A 27,556-nucleotide genomic window follows, 5' to 3' on the forward strand; every position below is an offset into this window, starting at 1 on the left:
GAATATTTAGGATTCCTACATGGATTATTTGGTACTGTAACCTTGCCTAACCCTGCATTGATCAAAGAATTATATGGTTTGAAGATGTAAGGAGAGGATCTCAATTACACAGGTGTTGGAAAATGGGTTATTGGTAGGGCAGGTAGGTACCTACACCTAGCAACAAGCCACTAACCTCAACATAGGTACAGTTAGGTCTCAGTAAATTAATCCCAGCTCAACCCTTGGTAGCTTGGCAACGAGCGTCAAGGCTTAACTTAGGAGACAAAGGCCCTCATTCTGACCTTGGCGGGCGGCGGAGGCCGCCCGCCAAAGTCCCGCCGTCAGATTACCGTTCCGCGGTCGAAAGACCGCGGCGGTAATTCTGACTTTCCCGCTGGGCTGGCGGGCGGTCGCCTTCAGACCGCCCGCCAGCCCAGCGGGAAAGAGGCTTCCACGATGAAGCCGGCTCGGAATTGAGCCGGCGGAGTGGAAGCTGTGCGACGGGTGCAGTTGCACCCGTCGCGTATTTCACTGTCTGCGCAGCAGACAGTGAAATACATGTAGGGGCCCTCTTACGGGGGCCCCTGCAATGCCCATGCCAGTGGCATGGGCACTGCAGGGGCCCCCAGGGGCCCCGCGACCCCCCCTACCACCATCCGGATCCCAGCGGTCGGACCGCCGGGATCTGGATGGCGGTAGGGGGGTCGGAATCCCCGCGGCGGTGCAGCAAGCTGCGCCGCCGTGGAGGATTCAATGGGGCGGCGGTACACTGGCGGGAGCCCGCCAGTGGTGCCGGTCCGACCGCGGCTTTACCGCCGCGGTCGGAATCCCCATTGGAGCACCGCCGGCCTGTCGGCGGTGCTCCCGCGGTCCTCCGCCCGCCAGGGTCAGAATGAGGGCCAAAGTGTAAAGCATTCAAATATCACAAAACAGTAATTAAATAAAACACAGGAAACAGTTTAAAAATCCAAAACCAAATTCATAAAAATAGTTTATATTTTTATCTTTAAAATGACACAAAAACGATTAAAATCGGTTCAGGGGAACCGGAGATATGAATTTTTAAAGAATTATTACTTTTCTAGCGCTTAGAAACAAAAAGCGCCAATCGGGTCATCTGGTTGCACCTCGACCGGGGCAAAGTCAAACTTTCAGGCCGACCGCAATGAAGCCCTGCTCGGCTACAGGTCGCGGGAGGCCTCGGTTAAAAAGTTACCTTCTGACTTAGGCCCTCATTCTGACCCTGGCGGTCAAAGACCGCCAGGGCGGAGGACCGCGGGAGCACCGCCGACAGGCCGGCGGTGCTCCAATGGGGATTCCGACTGCGGCGGTAAAGCCGCGGTCGGACCGGCACCACTGGCGGGCTCCCGCCAGTGTACCGCCGCCCCATTGAATCCTCCACGGCGGCGCAGCTTGCTGCACTGCCGCGGGGATTCCGACCCCCCCTACCGCCATCCAGATCCCGGCGGTCCGACCGCCGGGATCCGGATGGCGGTAGGGGGGGTCGCGGGGCCCCTGGGGGCCCCTGCAGTGCCCATGCCACTGGCATGGGCATTGCAGGGGCCCCCGTAAGAGGGCCCCTACATGTATTTCACTGTCTGCTGCGCAGACAGTGAAATACGCGACGGGTGCAACTGCACCCGTCGCACAGCTTCCACTCCGCCGGCTCGATTCCGAGCCGGCTTCATCGTGGAAGCCTCTTTCCCGCTGGGCTGGCTGGCGGTCTGAAGGCGACCGCCCGCCAGCCCAGCGGGAAAGTCAGAATTACCGCCGCGGTCTTTCGACCGCGGAACGGTAACCTGACGGCGGGACTTTGGCGGGCGGCCTCCGCCACCCGCCAAGGTCAGAATGAGGGCCTTAGTATTTATTTTGAAGTTTTTCTTCACCGGGACGAACCTGCCAGTTGAATCCGACCTCCTGGAGCCCTTGTCCGGATACGCGATGTGGGTTTCCTCGGTGGAGACTTTTACCTTCGGACTTAGTCGTTTTTTCGAGATGAAAATCCTTCGACCGGGGTAAACCTGGATCTTGATCCGACGTCCATGGAGCCCTTCTCGGATACGATGGCTGGGAGGTCCCGGTCAACTTTTTACGTTCGGACTTAGTCTCTTTTTTGGATGTTTTTCTTTACCGGGACGAACCACGAAGTCAGGCCGGGTCACGGTTGAGGCAAGCCGTCTAGAATTTCCGCGGCGGGTCGGTCCCTCTCTGGAGCTTTTTTCCAAAAATTCTCAAATCTTTTCCAAACTTCTGGGGCTTCACCCAGATGTTCTTTTAAGGTTCTTTTGGGGTCCACAGCTCACCCCAAGGGACCAGAAGTTCTGTGATGGTCCTTGGGGGGGTGCGGACTTCAACTCCCAGAATGCACCTGGCGCAAACTCCTTTTTGGCCACTGGACAGTGGTCAGCTGGTCGTTTTCTTCAGGAGTTGGTGCAGGGGACTCTGGTTAGCAATTTTTCACCTGTAGCAAACAGGGAGTCCCTCCTTGAACCAGTTGAAGCCAGGCAAAGTCCTTCTTGTGGTGAAGCCCAAGTGTGCAGCTGGTGCAGTCCTTCTGAGTGCAGGGTCCAGGTGCAGGCCAGGGGTCCAGCAGGGCAGTCCTTCTTCTTCTTTAGTTCCTTTCTTGTTGAATTCTGGAGGGGATCTGAGGTGTGGGTGCAGGTCTGCCAGTGTTATCCTTGCTCCTGGGTGAAAAGCAGGGGGGCCCTGGTTCTCCAATCAGGGACAGGGTCGTCCCCCTGTGATGACCACTTCTTGGGAAGTGTGGCAAAAATCCATCCCAGAAGGCAACAGTCTCTAAAAATCCAACATGGATGAATCTGATTTTTGGAGGTTACATCTGGCTGAGCCCACCCACTGGTGTGGCTAAAAATCATAAACACACCCCTCTCCTGCCCTCTCCTAATCTAATCAAGGGGGCACCTAGCTGTCTGGGGTTGCAGGATGTGGGGTGTTGCTGGGTGCTGCAAATGTCCTTCTCTGCCTTTGAAGACCAGTTTGGCAGCCCTCCCCCTTCCTGCCTCACCATCGGCTGAGGGGAGATTCTCTCCCCCAAGCACATTCCTTTGTGTGAAGCCTGGCCACTTCACACCTCATCAAGGCAGCCTGGCAGAAGCTGCTGCAGGCTGGCCAATCAGAGCACAGCAGCAAAAACAATGCAGAGCTGAAATTGGCAACTTTTTAGGTAAAGTCTAAACTTTTTACCTGAACTAGTTATATTAAATCCAACAACTGGAAGTTGTAGGATTTATTACAACAATTAATTTGATACCAAATTCTTGGTATGCAACATTTAAGGAGACTTTAAAATTTAAAATAAAGTCTGCCCATTCTAGCCTATGAAGGCCATTTACTTCAATGAGGGAAAAACGAATTTGGCTGTTTTTACCTCACCAGGGCTTATAAATCTATTTTTATAAAGTCCCTGCTTATAGTTACATGGCACCCAGCCCTAGGGGCACATAGGGCACACCTTAGGGGTGACTTATATGTAAAAATAAGGTAGTTTAAGACTTTGGAAGTACCTTTAATTCCAAAGTCGAATTTGCATATAACTTTAATTTAAAAGCAGCCAGCAAGGCAGGCTTGCTTTTAAAATGACACTGGGCACCTCAGCAATGCACCTAGGTGTGCACCACCTATGCTGTGGTCCCTAAACCTACATGCCCTACCATATACTAGGGACTTATAGGTAGGTTAACTTAGCCACTTATAATTAGCCTAATTTGCATATCCATTTTACACAGAGCACAGGCCCTGGGACTGGTTAGCAGTACCCAGGGCACTTTTAAAGTCAGGAAAACACCAGCAAAAAGTGGAAAATGGGGGCAAAAAGTTATGGGGCCTCTGCAATCAGCCCTGTTTTCTCACACAACCCCCCCCAGCCCACACGCCCAGGAGACTCAGCCCAACCCTGGGGGAGTCTTCCTGGCTTGTTAGGCGAGGAAGACAGTGAAGAAAACTGGCTGTCCCTTTGCAGGGCCTACTCTGCCTTATATCCTCCTGTCAGGGTCACTCCCTATGGGTAGTGAAGCCATCCCAACAGTAAAAGGACCCAACACAAACTGAAACTTTCCTCTAGGGGGGTCTTCCTCCTTTCTCTCTGCCAACTTGGGTAGTGAGGTGCCCACCTCCCCTACTCCAAACTTTGCTAGGGCAACACCTAGCTTATCCAAAGAGGTCACCCAACACTTGAGCAACCCCACCATGACCAATAGGGTCAGGGGGCCTACTTTGCTATTGGCCCTGGGGTCTGCCTCCCAGGCCAAGTACAGTGCTGCCAGGAAGGCTAGCACCCAGCAGAGGCTACTGACAGCTGTCAGTACCCAGAACCACACCCTAAGCTCTCCACTGACAGGTGGCTGAGCTGCTTTAGGGGCATCTTTGGGGTCCGGGCACCCCTCTTGCTGTCTAGAGTGGGGGGCTACCACCTCCTGTGGCAGACACCCTCCTTCCACTCTCCCTTCTGTCAGTGCAGGGGCAACACCTTGCATCTGGACAGCTGCCTGACTACTCAGGACTTCCTTGGGGTCAGGTGAGGCCTCACCAGTGCCAACTCTGGGCTCCCCCCCTACTGGGGCAGAAGGCCTTTGGCTCCCTGGAACACTCTTTAAGAGTGGCCTACCCTTCCTTTTCTTCTTTCCTTTTCTTGGGGACCCCTGTCTCCTAACTGTAGGGACTGACTCCCCAGGACTTTGGGTTGGGGGGGCGCCCTGGGCGACCACCCCATCTGTGACCAGACTCACCTCTGAGAGGTCATTGCCCAGGATACAATCTAGGGGGAGGTCAGCACTGACTACCACCCTAATCCAGTCAAGGATACCCTCCCTCTCTAGGGGCACTATGGCTACAGGTTTGGAGGTGACCTCCCCTGTGGCTATCCTGACTTTCTTTGTCTTTCCTGGGACATACATGTCTGGCGTCACTAACCGGTCACTCACTATAGTGTGACTGGCACAGGTGTCCCTCAGGCCAGTGGTAGGGATCCCATTCACTTGAATGTGGTGGAAGTGCCTACTCCCACCCTCAGGGATCACCAGCTTACCATCTGGTCCTGTCTCCCAGCACAATGCTAGGAGGACTTCATCATCTGAGGAATCCTCCTCTATGGCTACACTGGACAGCCCAGTGCTAACCACCTTCCTTGGACAGGCTGCATCTCCTCTGAAGTGACCTGTCTGCTGACAGTCAAAGCAAGCCCTACTGTCCAAGAGTTTTTTTAACCCTGGGTCTCCCTGTCTCTGCTTGTCAGAGTGGGAGTGGGATTTACTCTCCTCCTTCTTAGGGTTCTGGGGTACAGAGGGAGTCTCTGTGGTGGGCTTACCACCTCCCTCCTTAGGTTTTTGGGGACCTATCCCCCCCTTCTTGGAGTCTCCCCCCTGGGACTTGACAACCACCCTGGTTCTCAACCACTCATCAGTTGCCTCCCCTAGCTCTCTAGGGTTGGTCTGCTTAGAGTCCACTAGATGCTGGCGTAACCTTTCTTGGGTACAATTGGTCAAGATGTGCTCTCTCATGATCAGATTGTATAACCCCTCATAAGTATCTACTTTGTTACCAATAATCCAGCCCTCTAGTGCCTTTAGTGAAATGTCCACAAAGTCAACCCAAGACTGGGTACTGACCTTCTGGGTGTCCCTGAACTTCATTCTATATTGCTCTGGGGTCAGACCAAACTTCTTGGCTAAGCACCTCTTCATACTAGGGTATGAATCTGCCTCCTCCCCCCTTAAGGTCAGAAGCCTATCCCTCCCTGAGTTGGGGACCAACTCCCACAAAAGGGAACCCCAGTATTGAGGCATAGCCCTTCTCATTTGGAGTGCCCTCTCAAAGGCCCTAGCCACTTATCTATGTCATCCCCCTCTACATAAGCAGGAACTACCCCCTTGGGTGATCTGGGGCAAACTCCCCCACCCATGGACACCTCAGCTTCTTTATCGCTGCTTCCATCTCTTTTTTCTTTGTATGCCCACTTTTTCTTTTCTAGGGCCAGCTTCTCTGCTTCCAAAGCTATGTATGCTAGCTGGGCCTCCAACTCTCTTTCTCTGATGGATGGGTTCTCTCCTCCTGAAAGGACCCCCTTCCCACCACTAGCTTTGGATCTGCCCCTAGTGACTGTGTTTACTGAGGACCGTTCTTCCTCATCCTCACTTAGGCTCAGATGCCTTCCGTCCCCTGAGTGGTTAGAGCTTGCATCCTCCCTTCTTTCTCCCTCCTCTGGAGCTTCTTCTGACTCTACCTCTTGGGCCTCAGCCCATGCTGTCAGGGATGTGATCAGGATTTGCTTCCTGAGATCAGTGGTTGCAGGCAACCCTCTTTCAATACACAACCCCCTAAGCTGGACTACTGTCAGTGTGGGTAGGCTAGCCAGATCAAGCTCCATGGTTCCCTAGTTTTGTGTCAACAAAAACTTTTTGCAAAAATTGGAAACAAGAATTTAGAAAAATTACAAAAATTCAATAATTGAAATTAATCCAACTTAAAAATTAAAAACAATTTTTGCACTAGGACAATTTAAAGGATTTTTAATTTGTTTTACCTAAAACTGTAAAGTGATATTGAACACAAGTACAGTATCCCGTCGCTGCTTCCAATTATGTTGGAAAATGGGTTATTGGTAGGGCAGGTAGGTACCTACACCTAGCAACAAGCCACTAACATCCACATAGGTACAGTTAGGTCTCAGTAAATTAATCCCAGCTCAACCCTTGGTAGCTTGGCAACGAGCGTCAAGGCTTAACTTAGGAGACAAAGGCGGTCATTCTGACCCTGGCGGTCTTTGACCGCCAGGGCGGAGGACCGCGGGAGCACCGCCGACAGGCCGGCGGTGCTCCAATGGGGATTCCGACCGCGGCGGTAAAGCCGCGGTCGGACCGGCACCACTGGCGGGCTCCCGCCAGTGTACCGCCGCCCCATTGAATCCTCCACGGCGGCGCAGCTTGCTGCACCGCCGCGGGGATTCCGACCCCCCCTACCGCCATCCAGATCCCGGCGGTCCGACCGCCGGGATCCGGATGGCGGTAGGGGGGGTCGCGGGGCCCCTGGGGGCCTCTGCAGTGCCCATGCCACTGGCATGGGCATTGCAGGGGCCCCCGTAAGAGGGCCCCTACATGTATTTCACTGTCTGCTGCGCAGACAGTGAAATACGCGACGGGTGCAACTGCACCCGTCGCACAGCTTCCACTCCGCCGGCTCGATTCCGAGCCGGCTTCATCGTGGAAGCCTCTTTCCCGCTGGGCTGGCGGGCGGTCTGAAGGCGACCGCCCAGCGGGAAAGTCAGAATTACCGCTGCGGTCTTTCGACCGCGGAACGGTAAGCTGACGGCGGGACTTTGGCGGGCGGCCTCCGCCGCCCGCCAAGGTCAGAATGAGGGCCAAAGTGTAAAGCATTCAAATATCACAAAACAGTAATTAAATAAAACACAGGAAACAGTTTAAAAATCCAAAACCAATTTATAAAAATAGTTTATATTTTTATCTTTAAAATGACACAAAAACGATTAAAATCGGTTCAGGGGAACCGGAGATATGAATTTTTAAAGAATTATTACTTTTCTAGCGCTTAGAAACAAAAAGCGCCAATCGGGTCATCTGGTTGCACCTCGACCGGGGCAAAGTCAAACTTTCAGGCCGACCGCGATGGAGCCCTGCTCGGCTACAGGTCGCGGGAGGCCTCGGTTAAAAAGTTACCTTCTGACTTAGTCTTTATTTTGAAGTTTTTCTTCACCGGGACGAACCTGCCAGTTGAATCCGACCTCCTGGAGCCCTTGTCCGGATACGCGATGTGGGTTTCCTCAGTGGAGACTTTTACCTTCGGACTTAGTCGTTTTTTCGAGATGAAAATCCTTCGACCGGGGTAAACCTGGATCTTGATCCGACATCCATGGAGCCCTTCTCGGATACGATGGCTGGGAGGTCCCGGTCAACTTTATACGTTCGGACTTAGTCTCTTTTTTGGATGTTTTTCTTTACCGGGACGAACCACGAAGTCAGGCCGGGTCACGGTTGAGGCAAGCCGGCTAGAATTTCCGCGGCGGGTCGGTCCCTCTCTGGAGCTTTTTTCCAAAAATTCTCAAATCTTTTCCAAACTTCTGGGGCTTCACCCAGATGTTCTTTTAAGGTTCTTTTGGGGTCCACAGCTCACCCCAAGGGACCAGAAGTTCTGTGATGGTCCTTGGGGGGGTGCGGACTTCAACTCCCAGAATGCACCTGGCGCAAACTCCTTTTTGGCCACTGGACAGTGGTCAGCTGGTCGTTTTCTTCAGGAGTTGGTGCAGGGGACTCTGGTTAGCAATTTTTCACCTGTAGCAAACAGGGAGTCCCTCCTTGAACCAGTTGAAGCCAGGCAAAGTCCTTCTTGTGGTGAAGCCCAAGTGTGCAGCTGGTGCAGTCCTTCTGAGTGCAGGGTCCAGGTGCAGGCCAGGGGTCCAGCAGGGCAGTCCTTCTTCTTCTTTAGTTCCTTTCTTGTTGAATTCTGGAGGGGATCTGAGGTGTGGGTGCAGGTCTGCCAGTTTTATCCTTGCTCCTGGGTGAAAAGCAGGGGGGCCCTGGTTCTCCAATCAGGGACAGGGTCGTCCCCCTGTGATGACCACTTCCTGGGAAGTGTGGCAAAAATCCATCCTAGAAGGCAACAGTCTCTAAAAATCCAACATGGATGAATCTGATTTTTGGAGGTTACATCTGGCTGAGCCCACCCACTGGTGTGGCTAAAAATCATAAACACACCCCTCTCCTGCCCTCTCCTAATCTAATCAAGGGGGCACCTAGCTGTCTGGGGTTGCAGGATGTGGGGGTGTTGCTGGGTGCTGCAAATGTCCTTCTCTGCCTTTGAAGACCAGTTTGGCAGCCCTCCCCCTTCCTGCCTCACCATCTGCTGAGGGGAGATTCTCTCCCCCAAGCACATTCCTTTGTGTGAAGCCTGGCCACTTCACACCTCATCAAGGCAGCCTGGCAGAAGCTGCTGCAGGCTGGCCAATCAGAGCACAGCAGCAAAAACAATGCAGAGCTGAAATTGGCAACTTTTTAGGTAAAGTCTAAACTTTTTACCTGAACTAGATATATTAAAACCAACAACTGGAAGTTGTAGGATTTATTACAACAATTAATTTGATACCAAATTCTTGGTATGCAACATTTAAGGAGACTTTAAAATTTAAAATAAAGTCTGCCCATTCTAGCCTATGAAGGCCATTTACTTCAATGAGGGAAAAACGAATTTGGCTGTTTTTACCTCACCAGGGCTTATAAATCTATTTTTATAAAGTCCCTGCTTATAGTTACATGGCACCCAGCCCTAGGGGCACATAGGGCACACCTTAGGGGTGACTTATATGTAAAAATAAGGTAGTTTAAGACTTTGGAAGTACCTTTAATTCCAAAGTCGAATTTGCATATAACTTTAATTTAAAAGCAGCCAGCAAGGCAGGCTTGCTTTTAAAATGACACTGGGCACCTCAGCAATGCACCTAGGTGTGCACCACCTATGCTGTGGTCCCTAAACCTACATGCCCTACCATATACTAGGGACTTATAGGTAGGTTAACTTAGCCACTTATAATTAGCCTAATTTGCATATCCATTTTACACAGAGCACAGGCCCTGGGACTGGTTAGCAGTACCCTGGGCACCTTTAAAGTCAGGAAAACAGCAGCAAAAAGTGGAAAATGGGGGCAAAAAGTTATGGGGCCTCTGCAATCAGCCCTGTTTTCTCACAACAGGCGTACATAATTTTAGTTAGTCTTATGACTAGAGAAATTGGCTCATAAATTGTAAAATCCTAGGGTCAGTGTCATTTTTTTTTCATCACGGGAAGTAGCACAGAGGCTTCCAACACTAGGGGACTGAGGCCAGTTCAAGCAAAATATTGAATAGTATTGTAAAAATAGAGGCTAGCTTAGCATTCCAAGGCGTAAGACACTTTGCAAGGCAAAGTCAAGGGTGAACCCAAGCTTAAGGAAGGTTGTGATGAACAAATTCTTCGTCTTATGGGACACATTTAGCTTTTATAGATGGAAGGGGACAGAAGCTAACTTCATCAGATAATAATGCTGTTTCTAGCGTAGTGGAAGATTCAAAGTAGTAGTCACGTTAGAGGTCAAGGATTCTGCAACTTCTTGCACACAATTGCACCCACAACTTCTACATTATCATGTTTACTTTCATAACTCTTGTCAGCTTTTGTCATTTTTGGCAGCTTTACCACATACATATCTCTCCATTCTTCACCACTCCCATGTACAACTGTCTCTCCTCCCACCAGTTTGGTGCATCTTCAAGGACAACGCACAAAGTGACCCTTTGATACAACACCTGCATAGCTCTGATTCTTCTACTACACTTACTATGGATGTAGACTTCTTACAGTGTGACTTTAGTGTCACTTACAGGGTCCTTTAGTTTAGACGTGGACAATAGTGAAAACATTGACATTTAGCACTATCATCTCTAAAGCACTGAGCAGAAATTGTCATTACTCATGTATGCCTAGACAGTAATGACTGCTCAAACAACTACTTTCAATAAGCCCTAAGGGGTGGCATACATTGAGCTACAGATATAAATGGGCGGGGGAGGGGTGTGTGTGTGCAAATGTCAGGATCTTTTTAAACTTTCTAGAAAGTCCTGTGTTTGTATATAGATGTAGATGAATTTACACGTACTTAGGAAGTCAGATTTAAATATTTCATGCAAACAATCCTGCTTTGCAATGAAAGGTAGTTGAACAAACTATTGTGTGTGGCAAAGTGTAATTTTTGTTTGGTTTTTCTTTTTCGTCTCCTGGCACATTCCTCAGTGTAGTGGTGGGGCACAAAAGGGACCCAGGTCAAATGGATCTGGAGCATAGGCCCACCTGAGACCCCCATGACACGTGTGTGCAATTTTACAACCAAGACTTAACCTGTATTTTCTTCTTCATCTCCAATTAATAGATGTAAAAGTGGTTTACAGATCTCCATACTATGGTATATCAATTCTTTAGTTGTTTTAAATATGAAGAAATACAAGTCTTTCCCATTTTAAAAGCCTTTTCATACAAGTATGGTTGGTGGGTGGATACTGACCATATGGCAGCTCTATTCACACATCTTCGTATCCTCTCATACACAGGTCCAGAATGGGAACTTAAAACAGCCCTGGCAAAACTGATAAATTCAGTCCCCATGTACAGATGTGTGTTAGAAATGGGGTTTTTGGTTGACAATCAGGTTACGTCCGTTCAAGCAAGGACCCTCACTTTAGTCAGGGTAAAATAGAATCACCCTCAGATAACCCCTGCGTAACCCCTTGGTAGCTTGGCAGAGCAGTAGGCTTAACTTCAGAGTGCTAGGTGTAAAATATTTGTACCAACACACACAGTAACTTAATGAAAACACTACAAAATGACACAACACAGGTTTAGGAAAATAGGAAATATTTATCGACAAAAATTCACAATACACAAGTCATGTTATTAATAAAAATGCAAAAAGAGTCTTTAAGTAATTTTAAACACACACTAACACTGTTAGCGTGAAAAAGTACCTTGGGTGCGTCAAAAATAACCCTGCACGGGCGAGTGTGCATCAAAAAGGGCTTGCGATGCATCGACTCCACTCGAGAGCGGGACCTTGTGTTGTTTCTCCTTTCGTCGGGTGTGTTGTTTCTTCTCTCCGCAGGAGAGCGATGCATCGATCCGGTCAGCACTCTCGGCTCCAGGCAGGCCTTACGTTGTTTTTACATGCCCAGCGGTACTTGCGTTGGAAATCCAGCCTCACGATGATTCAAAAACCACGCAGCGTGGGTTTCAATCTCCGAGTTTCCGTCAGTGATGCTGCGCATCGGTCGTGTTTCCGGCGAGCGTCGATTTTCAGCAGCAGAGCTGACGGCGCGTTGTTTCTTCAGCCGCAGATCGGAATTGCGTCGATCTTTTCCCTGCACGGCGCTCTGCGCGCCGATTTCTCACTCTTGGGCTGACAGCTTCTCCTTTCAGGGCTCCAGGAACCGGATGGGCACCACAGAGCAGAGTAGGATCCTCTCCAGAGAATCCAGGTGCTGGCAGAGAGTAGTCTTTGCTGTCCCTGAGACTTCAAACAACAGGAGACAAGCTCTAAATCAAGCCCTTGGAGATCTTCACAAGATGGAAGGCACACAAAGTCCAGTCTTTGCCCTCTTACTTGGCAGAAGCAGCAACTACAGGATAGCTCCACAAAGCACAGTCACAGGCACGTCAGCTCTTCTTCCTCAGCTCTTCTCTAGGCAGAGGTTCCTCTTGTTTACAGAAGTATTTCTAAAGTCTGTGGTTTTGGGTGCGCTTCTTATACCCAATTTATCCTTTATAGTAGGCCTACTTCAAAGTAAAGTCTCTTTCGAATGTGAAATCCTACCTTGCCCAGGCCAGGCCCCAGACACTCACCAGGGGGTTGGAGACTGCATTGTGTGAGGGCAGGCACAGCCCTTTCAGGTGTGAGTGACCACTCCTCCCCTCCCTCCTAGCACAGATGGCTCATCAGGATATGCAGGCTACAACCCAGCTCCCTTTGTGTCACTGTCTAGTGTTAGGTGCAACCAGCCCAACTGTCAAACTGACCCAGACAGGGAATCCACAAACAGGTAGAGTCACAGAAATGGTATAAGCAAGAAAATGCCCACTTTCTAAAAGTGCCATTTTCAAACACACAATCTTAAAATCAACTTTACTAAAAGATGTATTTTTAAATTGTGAGCTCAGCGACCCCAAACTCCACATGTCAACCGCTCCCAAAGGGAATCTACACTGTAATCAGTTTTAACGCTAGCCCCCATGTTAACCTATGAGAGGGACAGGCCTTGCAACAGTGAAAAACTAATTTAGCAATATTTAACCGTCAAGACATATAAAACAAATTACTATGGGGGTGATTCTGACCGCGGCGGACGGCAGTCGCCACCCGCCAAGCGGTTCCCGCCGAAAGACCGCGGCGGTCATTCTGGCTTTCCCACTGGGCTGGCGGGCGACCGCCGAAAGTCCGCCCTCCAGCCCAGCGGGAAACACCCTTCCCACGAGGAGGCCGGCTCAGAATGGAGCCGGCGGAGTGGGAAGGTGCGACGGGTGCAGTTGCACCCGTCGCGAATTTCAGTGTCTGCAAAGCAGACACTGCAATTCTTTGTGGGGCCCCCAGGGGCCCCACGACACCCCATACCGCCATCCTGTTCATGGCGGGTGAACCGCCAGGAACAGGATGGCGGTATGGGCTGTCAGAATCCCCATGGCGGCGCAGCAAGCTGCGCCACCATGGCGGATTCCCATGGGCAGCGGAAAGTCGGCGGTACACCGCCGGCTTTCCGCTTCTGGCCGCGGCTGTACCGCCGCGGTCAGAATGCCCGGCGGAGCACCGCCAGCCTGTTGGCGGTGCTACCGCCAACCTCCGCCATGGCGGTAATTACCGCCAGGGTCAGAATGACCCCCTATATGTCCTACCTTAACCATACACTGCACCCTGCCCTTGGGGCTACCTAGGGCCTACCTTAGGGGTGTCTGACATGTAAGAAAAGGGAAGGTTTAGGCCTGGCAAGTGGGTACACTTGCCAAGTCGAATTTACAATTAAAGCTGCACACACAGACACTGCAGTGGCAGGTCTGAGATTACAGAGCTACTAAGGTGGGTGGCACAACCAGTGCTGCAGGCCCATTAGTAGCATTTGATTTACAGGCCCTGGCACCTCTAGTGCACTTTACTAGGGGCTTACTATTAAACCAAATATGCCAATCACATCTTGTAAAGGAGCACTTGCACTTTAGCACTGGTTAGCAGTGGTAAAGTGCCCAGAGTAACAAAAAACAGCAAAATCAGAGTTCAGCACACATCAACAACCTAGGGAACAGAGACAAAAAGTTAAGGGAGACCACGCCAAGGATTAAAAGTCTAACAATGTGCTATTGTGCACTAGAACCAGAGCAACTCTTTCAAGTTTCCACTGGGATCACGTGACGTGCACACCAATCCTGAAGGCCGAAACCAGTCTCAAGTGTCAAAATGGGCCTCCTTTGGCTCCAGCCTCCCGGGGTTTGGACGCTTGCCCACCTGGCCAGTTCAGCCATGCTTATGCAATGCGTTATATATATGCCCCCTCTCCGCAATGTAGACACCTAGTGCACGTCTAATTGGTTGTGCTTTACTTAGGACACTGTGAAATAGGGGTTTTAGTGAAGATGGATTACAGAAACCAGTGTGAGATAAGGAGTATGGGCAAGAGTATTTTATTGAGAAAGCACTAGCCAGTACACAGTGTTTCTTTTACATATTTACAATAAATTACACAAGTTCTTACAGTAACTATGGTTCCAATCTGATACAAGGAGCTGAAGTGACTTTTCCTGATTTACTTTATTATTTGGTTGAATGCCATAATCCCAGATTTGAGCCCATGGCTCCAGATGTCAGGGTCAACTGCCTGGCTGCTAGAACCCATCAACTCCAGCCCTATTTGCACAAATCACACATATATTATTGTTGTTACACAACTTGCACCAGCATACAAGTTTCTAAACTAATCACACACATTCCAGTCATTAAATGCACATTACGATCCCCAGTCAAAAGTGCCAAACATATGCTTTGTGTATCGAGCTCATGGTGTTGGAAAATCCTCGAATTTCTGGAGGAAAATACTAAATACCGAGGAGAATCCACCAGCTGAATTCCGTTCACCAGCGGCAATGTAGTGGGGAGAAAATTCAGCTGGTGTTTTCGCTCCCTGGATTTAGAATTTTCCTAAAATAACTGAAGGGTTTTCCATGACCATGATATCTCACTCAGACACTCAGTTATCATCGTGACCAGTTCTAATATATTGTTCCTTTGATAGACATCTCTGTCACAACACCCTTGTCCTCTTGTACAGCCCACAGCCAAAAGGCTGACCCCCTTTCACAATTATCACACTTCTGTGTGTGTCTCTGTCAAGAACTGCCTCTCAGGGACGGTGTTTTCATAATGCGAGGTAAGGCTGCACCTTTATGTAACTTTATGTACCAACAAGTCCTAAAAAGTATTTAATTTAAAAAAAAAATTTCCACAGTTGATAATCAATTTGAAAATATGTTTATGCTGAGTGTAATTCATGCCTATTATAGTGTTAACACAGAGAAAATCCTATCTATATTCTTAGTCATCTAGGACTGAATAGTGGATTTCACACACTAGGTCGAAGAACCTAACCGAATCTGTTTTGAGAAAAATGTCATTTGAAATGCATCATAAACATCACATAAAATAGATAATAATTGATTCAACCACAATAACCACACCAGTTTATTAAGAAGTTAATAATTTATTTCCCTATATTAGCAACGCTAAAGTCACGAAAATAATTCTCAAACACAATAAAGGCTGATTAAAAAACCATATATATCTGAGTTTAATCAACGCAAAAAGACAAATTATCTCAATGGTTATAACACAAAACCATAGCAATAGAATCTGAACAAGAGAAATTGAACACATCTGAATAATGATAAGCCAAAGAAATATAGAAGACAAATCATGAGCATGTGAGTAACACCTCACTATCCACTAATTAGCATTGACATGTTGGGCTTCATGTAAACGTTTTAGTAACCCAAATTTAAAAAACATCTAGCTAGGGTTCTATCAAACATATGCAGGAGTAAATAAGCAATTGCAGCTAGTACTTGAAAAACAAAAGACAAATAACAAATCACGATTTATACATTACCAAAATACTACAGTAATCAGCAACAACGTCTACTTCGTCAGAGGGACAGCAACATCAGACACCAACATCAGGATAGGAACAGGAATAAGGACAGGGGTAATGGTTTAGAATTTTGGACTATAAGATACACTAAGGGCCTGATTCTAACTTTGGGGGACGGTGTTAAACCGTCCCAAAGGTGGCGGATATACCACCTACCGTATTACGAGTCCATTATATCCTATGGAACTCGTAATACGGTAGGTGGTATATCCGCCACTTTTTGGACGGTTTAACACCGTCCTCCAAAGTTAGAATCAGGCCCTAAACCATCTAAGCATAAGTTCTTCATAAAGCAGTAGAATCTCTAAGTCTCAGGATACACGAGAATCCCAAAGAAGAATGACCCATAAAACAATGGTGACTGAATATTAAATTAAACTTGTTAAATGAAAATGGTTGGATAAAGCATGAGGTCAGAAAGGTATGATCAGAACATTAACGGATATCAAAATTATACAATTAGTTTACTCCAAGCTCTTCTATTTGCCATTATTCCATTTACAATATCTGAACTAATACATTTAGTATCCTAGACTTACTCTTCTTCCGACTCATCTGTGGATACTTTGTTTCCACTCCACCGAAAATACTAAGTCACAGGAAGAACGATTACAAAATATGTTACTTCACCATTTCTTTACCCTTGAAGAAAAACATACAACTTAGAAAGATATCTTTAAACAATGAAGTCAGTCAAACTACGGAACACATTAGAAACATTTTATACAGCTTGCATTATACAATGACCTCGCATAATCTTCAACTTCAGTGCAACAGAGGCCACTAACTACTTTTTTTATTTCTACCATTTATTTTAGTTAAGTAACACCCTCTCTTATAAAGACAGAATAATTCTATCAGCTTAAGTTAGCATAAACAAAATATAGGCCTTACATAAAACAGTGGCCATTCCATTGGTCACATTTTCGTAAACATAGTATTATTACCCAATTAATTCACACATTAATCTGTAAGTATAATTACGTAAAGACTCAAAATTGTATCCAAAATTGTATCAGTAAAATCCCTGCTCTCACAGTAGAAGGCTTACATAATTAATAAAAAAACGTTTGCCTGTGGCCGAATAAAAATAAAACATTCAGTAAAATGTGCTTTAATGTCTCAAGTCAGTAAATTCTGAACTGGCATTAATGTTTTATGCATGTGCCTTCAACCAAGCTCCCACTGTTGAATCAAGTGTTTAGCACCCCACCTTAAACACATTTGCTTCTTATAGATATTAGGGCACTTTAGATGATCATTGCAAGTTAAATTAACTTTTTGTCATCAGTATTTGGTGTGCCATCTTTGATATTATTTATTTGTCATGAATCTAAACCACAGTGAAGAGAGATCATTGAAATCACATTACCCAGGTTTTTCAGTTTTGTATATATTTGTTATATTTTTCTCTTTTAAGTGTTGAAGTGTGACCATATGGAAGCAGCACAGCTTCCAAATGTATAAATGTTTAGTTTATAGGCACAGCATAGAAACAAAAGCAATGCGATTCCCTAGACCTAACATCAAGTTGCAGCATTAAAATGTCAACTTGTGTCGTGGACTGTAAGAAGAAAAGAGTTTTCACAGATCTTGCTTCCATTTTATTAATATGTTGCGGATATTTGGGTTGCCAGAGTGCGTACCCATACGCTAGATGGCAAGTGTTCTAGCCTGATATAACTTTTTCCAATTGATGTTGAGAATGTCTTCCATAGCACTGACATACGTAGGAGCAATGCTTATGGCCCCAAGAGAATTGTTCTGAGATAACATAAATTTGCTCCAAAACCTTGGAGTCAAACTGAAAACCTAAGTATTTATTGTGTATAGTCTACTTTCGGCAGGGCCGGTGTGCCATTTCCCTTTTGGCTTACGTTCAACAATAGGTAGTGTATTTTTTTTTTTTAAATAGGGTTTTTCAAACAGGTGACATGGAGATGCTCTAAAGGTAAAATTTTGTTTTTCAGGAACACTGAAAATCCTTGCACTGTTCCTGCTGCCATCACTATCTCTTTTGACAGCTCACAAAGAATTGTAACATACAACTTCTGCTGCATTCATGCATCTCATCTTCTAGCTCACACTACCCTTTCTTCCTTTCACATTACTCATATGTATGTTGTTTAACTTTCAGCAATTTCTACAATAACAGCACACAGTCATATTCCCATGAATTCCCTGTAGTATTACCATCCGCAACTTAATGGAAGCAACCTGCCTCTTTTCACATCTCCAGCCAACTGCTGTATACAGTTCAGATCGACAAGCCAGAGTTAGCAAAATCTGTCTTCCTGTTTCTCTTGCCAATGGTCAAACCTTTCATTATTCAGGTAACATCAGTAGAAAACAATTATTGCCTTTCTGTTAGAAATGGGGTCTCTAGCTGGCAGTGGTTTACACCTTTTCCAAGTGGGGACCCTCACTCTAGTCAGGGTAAGGGAGTCACACAGTTAAGGTAACTCCTGTTCACCCCCTTGGTAGCTTGGCATGAGCAGTCTAGTTTATCTCAGAAGTAACCAATCAATCAGTCAGTTTTTGTAAAGCGCAGCTACTCACCCATGAGGGTCTCAAGGCGCTGGGGGTGAGAGGAGGGGCCTCATCCGAAGAGCCACATCTTGAGGTTCTTCCTGAAGATGGTGAGCGATGGGTTTTGTCTGAGGTGCAGGGGGAGGTTATTCCAGCCCTTTGCTGCAATGTAGGTGAAGGATCATCCTCTGGCGGTAGTTTTGCGGATGCGAGGGATGGTGGCCAGGACCATCTCTGCAGAACAGTGGGATCTGGCCGGGATGTGGAAGGAAACGCGGTGGTTCAGGTAGGCTGGTCCTGCGTTGTGTATGGCCTTGTACGTGTGGGTGAGTATCTTGCAGGTGATTAGTTTCTCAAACGGGAGCCAGTGGAGGGTCCCCAGGTGTTGGGACATGTGTTCTTGGCGTGGGAGGTCCAGAATGAGTCTGGAGGCAGCGTTCTGGATGAGTTGTAGTTTTTTAATGTTTCCAGTCGAGGTGCTGGCGTAGAGGGCTTTTCTGTAGTTAGCTTGCTTGTGGCTAAGACATGGGTGACTGTCCTGTGACGTCTGTGGGGTCCAGCTGAAGATCTTTCAAAGTTTGCGTAGTGTGTGCTTGCAGGAGGAGGCATCTGAGTTTACCTGGTGGGTCATTGATAGGGAGGAGTCGAGAATGATGCCTGGATTGCGGGGGTGCTCAGTCAGTGCAGGAGGGGGGGGGGCTGTGGAATGTGGACCACCAGGAGTCATCCCAAACTGAGGTGGCATTTCCAAAGATGATGAGCTCAATCTTGTCAGAGTTGGGCTTGAGGAAGTTCTCTCTCATCCAGGTGGCGACAGCTTCCATTTCTGAGTGGAATTTCCTTTTGGACGTATCCGGGTCATCGGTGAGGGAAATGATGAGTTGTGTGTCATCGGCATATGACATGATGTTCATACTGTGGCTTCTGACGATGGCTGCAAGAGGGGACATGTATACGTTGAACAGTGTGGGACTCAGTGAGGATCCTTGGGGGACTCCACAGTTGACAATGTGTAAAGTATTTGTACACATACATACACACACACACAATAATACAGTGAAAACACTACAAAAGGACTACACACCAGTTTAGAAAAATAGCCAATATTTATCTTACTAAAACAAGACCAAAATGACAAAAATCATACTTAAGTCAAGATTTCACTTTTAAAAGTCTAGACAAGTTTAGTCCATTGAAATCAATGGATGCATTTGTTTAAGGGCAAAGTACCTTATAGGCATAAAAAATCAAAGATGAGAACAGGCACAGGGGAGGTGAGGTGCCAGAAAAGCAGGCGATGCATCAGTTCCTTACTGCCAGAGGAGGTGATGCATCCATTACTTACGGTCGCAAGTAGGTAATGCGTTGGTTCCATAGTGTCAGGGGAGGTGATGCATCAGCTTCCGGACATCCTGCTTTGGTTCCTTACTGCGGTGTTGTGTTGATAAAGAAATTGGCACCCAGGTATGAGGCTTTGAAAATCCAGATGCTCTATTTTGATCTACAGTGGCGAAGAAGGCGTTGCATCAATTCTGCAGCAGCAGTGCAGGCGCTGCATCGATTCTGCAGCAGCATTGCAGGCAATGTGTGGGATCTTTACAATGATGCTTTGATTCCCAGTATCAAAGCAGGTGCTGCGTCAGATCCTTCCAGTGATGCGTTGATTTACAGCTCTGTTGGGAGTCGAAGAGTGGATTTTCTCTTTAAGTTCACTAGAACTCACTTCCAAGGACCCAGGAACTGGATTTGGCACTACTTGGCAAGTCAGAACTCTCAACAAAAGAGCCCAGGTACTGGCAGGGGAAGTATTTGATGACCCTGAGACTTCTTAACAGGTGGCAAGCTCAGCTCAAGCCCTTGGAGAATCTTGGAAGCAGGATGTAGAAAGCAAAGTCCAGTAATTTTGCTTCCAGGACAGAAGCAGAAAGCAGCAGGCCAGCACAACAAGGCAACAAGCAGAATGGCAGTTCTTTGTACAGCATCCAGTTATTTTTCCTTGCAGAATGTCCTCAGTCAAGAAATGTTCTAACTATGTAGTGTCAGAGGTCGAGTACTTATACCCATTTCTGTGTTTGAAGTAGGCAAAGTTCAAAGAGAAGTCTTGTAGTGCAAAAGACCCTGCCTTTCCCTGCCCTGGCCCTGGACACCTTCCAGGGGGTTGAAGACTGCATTGTGTGAAGACAGACACAGCCCTATTCAGGTGCAATTGTCAGCTCCTCCAAACACTCTACCCCAGAAAGACCCATCAGCTTCGTGATTGGCCATCAGGATATGCAGGGCACACCTCAACTCCTTTTGTGTGACTGTCTAGAGTGAATGCCCAAACAGCACAACTGTCATCCCGACCCAGATGTGCATTCAGCAGACAGGCAGAGGCACAAAATGGTTAAGCAAGAAAATGTCCACTTTCTGAAAGTGTCATTTTCAAACTTACAATTCAAAAAACAACTTCTCCAAAATATGTATTTTAAAATTATGAGTTCAGAGACCGCAAACTCCACATCTCTATCTGCTCCTAATGGGAAATTACACTTAAAAAGATATTTCAGGGCACTCCCCATGTTACCCTATGGGAGACATAGGTCTTGCAATAGTGAAAAAACAAAATTAACAGTATTTCACTATCAGGACATGTAAATCACACAAGCGCATGCCCTACCTTTTAAATACACTGCACCCTGCCAATGGGGCTTTCATGGGCCTAACTTAGGGGTGAACTACAGGTCATAAAAGGGCTGGTTTGGTTCTGGCAAGTGGCTGCACTGGCCAGGTTGACATGGAAGTTTAAAACCTGCAAACACAGGCACTGCAATAGCAGGCCCGAGACATGTTTGCAGGGCTTGTCATGTGGGTGGCACAATCAGTGCTGCAGGCCCACTGGTAGCATTTGATCTACAGGCCCTGGGCATACCTGGTGCACTATACTAGGGACTTACTAGTAAATCAAATATGTCAGTCACGGATAAACCAATCATCAATACAATTTAGAGAGCGAATACTTGCACTCTAGCACTGGTCAGCAGTGGTAGAGTGCACTGAGACTTCACACCAGCAAAAACTAAATTCACCACAGGATCAAAAACATATCAGAAGAGAAAAGATGGGGGAAACCATGCCTAGAGCTGCCAGGTCGAACACTTTCAATATGTGTAATGTTATTTGGTGAAATCGTAGTAAGGCAAGTAAATGAAATGACACATTTTCTTAGATTAAGTCAGGTGAAGATATCTATTGTTTTGTTAATGAAGGTGGTGCTAAGAAGTGGGTTTTGACCCACTTAATCCCCTCCATATTTGTTGATTTTGAACCACATGGTTTTTGGATCTCTGCTGTGAAGGGTAGCCGAGAATGAAATCTCACCCACTGTACGCTTCTGTGAGATAGACTTCAGCTATGCCAGTCAGTGGCTCCCTTTCAAAACAAGATCTGATGCATTGCAGCTAGGGTAAGAGGCCCTGTGCTGGTTTATGCAAAATATGGTTGTCTATCTCAGCCTGTAATTTGCTTGGAACCCTAATTAGTTATGGCCTGTGCAGGCCTTGGGTCCGATTCACAAAGGGACGTATGACTCGTAAAGTTACGTGTGCAGAGTATTCACACTCGGGCGGAAGATTCACACTGAGCACTGCAATGCTGAGATTCTGCCCTGAGTGAGGAGATTCCACCACAAGTGTGGAGATCCTACGAGTCATAAGTCTGTTTGTGAATCAGGACCCTGTATATTTCAGCTGGGAATGCCAAATGAAGTAGCTGCATTTCTTTTTGACTAGAATGTACAGGCCAATTCACAAAGGTAAGTTTACTCAAGAGTAAATCTACACATTGAAATGTACTCTTAAACTTGTAGTAAATGTAATACTTTTAGCTAGTCACCATTTCTGAGTGAAAATTAACTACAAAGTGTAGACTTGCATACCCCCATCCCCTGAAACCAGGGCCTGGAGCCATGTTTACAAGGTTAAAGTTACAACTAGTAACTTTTCACTGATAGGCTAAGGTCTCTGCCACAGAGGTCTCCCTATGGTAAAATATAGAGATTATTTTTTTAAGTTTATTACATTTTCAAGAAAATTGGTAAAAAGTTTTTTTATGTTAAATATTAATAATCTAAATTATTTTATATATTTAATTTATGTGTATTAACACAAATGCTACAACACTAATAGTTTTGAAATAAGCATTTTATACATTTAAGTATATTAAAATAAATGAGAATTATTGTTTGAAGATTTATTTAAAAAAATCCCAACTAAATGTAAATGTTTATATTTATTTATTATGTACAGAAATACTACAAGCTATGTACAGATTTGATTTAAATGAATGTCAATATTTTTTTCAAAAAATTATTAATTAATAAAAAATTGGTTGTATTTATTTTTGAATTAGAAATGTTATTAAACTATTCTGTATTAAAAAAAGATGTATTTTTTGTTTATATGTCATTTTTAACATTAAACTAATATATTTTTTCAAAGTCAAATTTCGTATGGATGTCTGCCTCCATTATTTTCTATTGAAGGGTGTGGCAGTACCCGGGTTGGCCATGTGTGGTGCTGAACTTACTCCAGGTGTGAGCTGGAGCGCATTTGCAACTGTTTTGGGTCTTTTATTGGCAGTAGTAAGTGGAGTTTGTTAATAGCAGTAGGATAACTCATTTGTTGCTGGGTGCCTGTCCATCTCCAAACCCTCCCTAAAGACCTCCTTGCACCTCCCTAAACTCCTCTAATTTTGTCATAAGTATTCCTAATTTTTCAGCATCTCTTCCCTCCCATATTTATTGCAAAAAGGAAAGCAGGTATGCAGATATCTCCACCTGCAGGGCAGAGATAGCTACATTGAAAAGATGGGAGATAAGGAGGCGTAGATCTCCGCATGTAGGTTTGTGCATAACTTTTTGTATTATGTGAGTAGTGCTGTTATAGTACTACTAAATTTTCTATAAAATGCAGATTGCGAATATGCCCCTAAGTCTGTAGTTCTTCACTTTGTTTATTCTTACCCTACACAGAGAGATCTTACAGATCACAAGTTGTTTCTAACGCCAGGACTATGAGCTGGAGGGGACATCTTGGTGGCTTCTCCCAGGATATACCAGTTAGGGTGAAGGAGCAATGTGGCATCTGTGCGTAGAGACACCCACCTCTTAGAACTCTCCAGTTCATCCTGGTCAGGGGTTTTGAGAGAAGGGTGAACTACAGGAAATATGACAGCCTAAGATTCTGGCACCAAAATTCTGGCAGCCTAAGATTCCTGGCTTCAGGAAAAAGTGAACCTGGGAGTCAAAGTGTTTGGGTCGAATCCCCTCCTGGGAGGGCTTTTACCTAGAGACTTTTTTGTTCTCTGAGGTTGTTTGGCAACTGTGTTCAATGAGGAAATAAGGCTGTGATACAACATGTTCAGTGGTTTAATGTTCCAATTTTGCAGCATCTGCAAATCAAAATCAATGCACATTCTTGGCACAAAATAAATGTTACATGCTGTGTAGATTGTCAGTAATATCAGAAACACTTCATAATGTTGAAATGTGGTATAGATGAGTGGCTTGTTTTGCAGTTTAATAATATGGTGAGACACTGAAAAATCTTTTGGTGTACCCCCTTGAGTTTGTCAGTCACATGCAGGGTGTTTATTGTGTTTCTGGGTTTTTGGTCTTGGTGGCGCATGGACCGTTGAAGGCGCCTTCAGTATAGTGAACCAGGGTACAGTTAGGCAGTTACCTGATGTGTGATCTTTTGGTTGTGTGCCCCTGTAGTTTGTGAGGCCCTTTACAGAGTGTCTATGTAGGCCTTTTCACATGCCTGTCTGCATATTATACATAGTATTTAGTTTTGTAAGAAAGTCATTTTTCTTGTTCGTAGTGAAAGAGCAGACTGGGCACCAGTTTATTGAGTGCTGTTTCTTGTGCTGCCGAGTTCTGAGCCTCTGCCAACAAAATCTACCATGAGTATGTCTTTGACTTCTCTGCCTCACTACCCAGAGGGTCAAACACTAACCAGGAGTACTTGGTTCCCAGTTTGGAGTTCAGCAGTACAGTGCCCTAGGACAGCAGACGTGAAAGACCCCAGTTGTTACATTTGGGGCACTGTGCTTTCTGACTGTACTGGAACTCTCCAACAAAGATTTCTTATATCTTGGGCCAAACCCTTCAGCAGAGGCTGGCTACCATAATATACTTTTGTATCTTTTTAGGGGTTTGCAGAAGAAGAAGAAGGTGGGTATTCTTAAAATAATAAAACATTTAACAGCTGTTCGCAATTAAGGGAAGCATAAACAACTCTTTCAGTTTAGAAAGGACACAAGGACTTCTCAAAGGATTATGAAAGGAGAGTGCATGCATGTTTTTGTGTAGGTGAGCACATTTTGTAAGGAGGAAGGACATTACACCACCCACCCTATTTAGGGTGGACAGTGTAATGTTTTCTTTTCCTGTCTGTCACCACCGAGAAACACCTGATAGTGAGCGACAGTGAAAACAAACAATGACCCGCACATGGAGGGAGAGAACTCCCATGGTGTTGGGTAATTAGTTTTTTGTTTTTAAGAAGCAAGATCCAGATTTGGGGGTTTGTTTTGGAAAACAAATTGAAATAGTTCAGTGGATAGCCGACAAAACCGATGGTGGTTGTCCACCAAATTGTTTGCACATTGAAAGAAACCACTGTGATGGTAGTCCATCAGGGTAGCTGAGGTTGTGTCCTCCGCCTCATTGATGCATTCTACTCCATCCGTCAATTCTTAAATCAGACCCATAGTTTTTCTCTGGAAACACTGACTTAATATTCAATATACTTAACATTTAAAGAAAGAATATCCAGAGAGTGCCTAGCTGGTTTTTAGCAATGATGAAAAATGGAAAAGTAGCTTCAACTTAATAAAGGTGAGAAGACACCAAAGTGAGTGGAAAGAGCAAATTCATGCCCAGAATTGCATGAGAGAAATGAGCACAAGTGAGATTAGAAGAGGGTGTAGACAAAAGCAGAGGTGAGCACCGAAGATAGTGACAGAAATAGTGCAGATAAACACAGAAGATAGTTGTAGAAGAGAATGCTGACGAGACACTGAACACAGAAGATAATAAAAGAAGAAACCAGTGAGTTATCAAAGCTCAAAGACAGAAGTATTTTGCCTGAGTGAGATTTTTGTAGTATATAATTGACTGATTCCTGTCTCTTTGTAGGAGGTGGATGTTGGGGAGGAGGTGGAGATGATGGTGGAGAGCCTCCTTGATGTGCTGCTGCAGACCCTCCTCACCATCCTGAGTAAATCGCAATCGCAGGAGGCGGTAAGAGGACAGCGGTGCCCCCAGTGCACAGCCGAAATCACTGTTAGTAGTAACTAACATCAGGTTCTATTTCCTGCTTTCTAACCCTTAAACGCTATTTCCATCACAATCACCATATACACCATATTATGCATGCAAAGTAGGGCAGCCTGCCTCATCTTCTACGTCATCTTTGTTAGGAATTCATTAATATTGCTAGCTTGTCCACTGCAGAAAGGTACCAACAACTAAATCTCAGTTGTAGGTCACCGGTGCAGGAACATTTGTAAAACTCAATAAAAGTTTTGGTTATTGATAAAGTAGGCAGCCTGATTGTATGGTGTTTGTAACATACTAAAGCTGTGGAAGTTGAGCCTACTTGTCTGACATTTTGAGTTGTTGAAGATGAACACAATCATAACCCTGCAACAGTGACCTTCAGAAGTATGGGAGGAACTTGTATAATTGTTTTAAGGTATTGAGGTCCAAACCTAAAACAATTCACTTTAAAAGAAATATATATATTAAGGGAATAGCATTTTTCTGGGCACCACCCTTGCTGTCGCCAGCCACATCAATGAATTGGGCATAATATTTTTCCCTAATTATATCATCCAGCATCCCAAATCAGACCTCTTGCTTGACTTGCAAATCTAGTTAAACTAAATAGATAGATGTAAATATGACTGCTCATATCAGCACATTTGTTAAACAGTTGCATAAAGAAGCTAAGAGAACTTAGACAAAATAGAACATGTTAAGTGGCTCTTGGAGAGTCTGCCAGATTGAACAATCTGCCTGGGCAAATGACCCCAAGCAGATACCTCATAAATAAATCCTTTTGTCTTATGGCCCCATTGCAGTATTGGATCTCCATAAAGCACTGAAGTCAAGGAGCCCCACCCCTCTGTTCTCTGTAATCTTCTGAAGCTTGTTGCATCTGTAGCAGTGTTTGACGCTACACGTGGAGTCAAGTTCTGTAGTATACTAGCTGTACTAGTTCTCTCCAGGATTTACCCCCGATGGAAAGGAGACAACTGCTCTACTCTTCCGTTTTGTTACACTGGTTTCTAGTTTGTCACAACTCTTAACTCATTCGAGCAGCACCTGCTACACTCCTATATGACCACATCCAATAATTCCCATGCAATGCTCCATATTCTTCCCTTCTGAAACCTGGTAAGTGCCTGCTACTTTATAATGTATTTTTCTCTACCTTGTTCCCCCCCCAAGAGTTATCCTGTCCCCTGTCTTCTCTTTTGTGACACTTATCAACCTTGCTGTCTTATTTAATGCTTATTAACCCATGTATTCTTTGCAGTTCCCTTTTAGGAATTGGCAAAGTCTCTGAGTAAGTGCTTCCCCTTTACTGTCACTGCTCCTCTTTCCCCTCTTCTCACCCACAGATTGATTTTCTTCCTCTATCTGTTTTTGCTATTCTTCGGGTCTTATAAGTTATCTCTCCTTAAAATGATCCTTTCATCTATTAATGTCAAAAGACCGTCAACACCCTTTCATATGGATCATAAATAATTTATTTTTGCTCTGCTTCTAATTAGAAACAAAACCTCTTGAACAAACCAAGATTTTATACAAGTCTTCACTTTTTTTGAACTACTATCACAGTGTGTGAAACACTTTGAGGATCCAACACTCCTGTGCTTTCCACTTCTTGTTATCAATTTGTATGTTTAATTGAATAGATGCATTAACACGTATATCACATTGTAGGGGCTGTGTATACATTTAATGTATGAGAACTCATTTTGATTAAGTTAGTTTGTATAGTCTGTTTCATGATATCTCTCCTTAACTGAATCAGACATTGTCCATATAATGAGATGCTGAACCTTAATCATGCCAACCATTGTTTCTGTAATAACACCTTGATGGTGGCAAGCAAATATGCACTTTTATAAGTTCATGTTATGTCTCTGTGGAAATCTATACAGAGATTTGTAGATCTTCCAAGAGACTAGACACAGAAGTTCTCAGTGACAATAAATTATGGTTGCTCATACCCAGTCAGGTAACAAGTGCTGCAGCT

The 27,556-nt window shown here is 45.5% G+C and overlaps 1 protein-coding gene across 1 annotated transcript in view; it reads left to right on the forward strand.

Annotated features, from left to right (window-relative positions):
• The window catches only part of DOCK3 (dedicator of cytokinesis 3), a 1,331,886-nt gene that overhangs the window by 1,050,888 nt on the left and 253,442 nt on the right, over positions 1-27,556 (forward strand). Inside the window, exon 26 of the mRNA XM_069206772.1 lies at positions 25,426-25,572. Within this exon, the coding sequence (XP_069062873.1) occupies positions 25,426-25,572 (147 nt within the window). The remainder of the gene's footprint in view (positions 1-25,425; positions 25,573-27,556) is intronic.

Source organism: Pleurodeles waltl, chromosome 9, assembly GCF_031143425.1.
Source record: "Pleurodeles waltl isolate 20211129_DDA chromosome 9, aPleWal1.hap1.20221129, whole genome shotgun sequence".
Classification (NCBI taxonomy): domain Eukaryota; kingdom Metazoa; phylum Chordata; class Amphibia; order Caudata; family Salamandridae; genus Pleurodeles; species Pleurodeles waltl.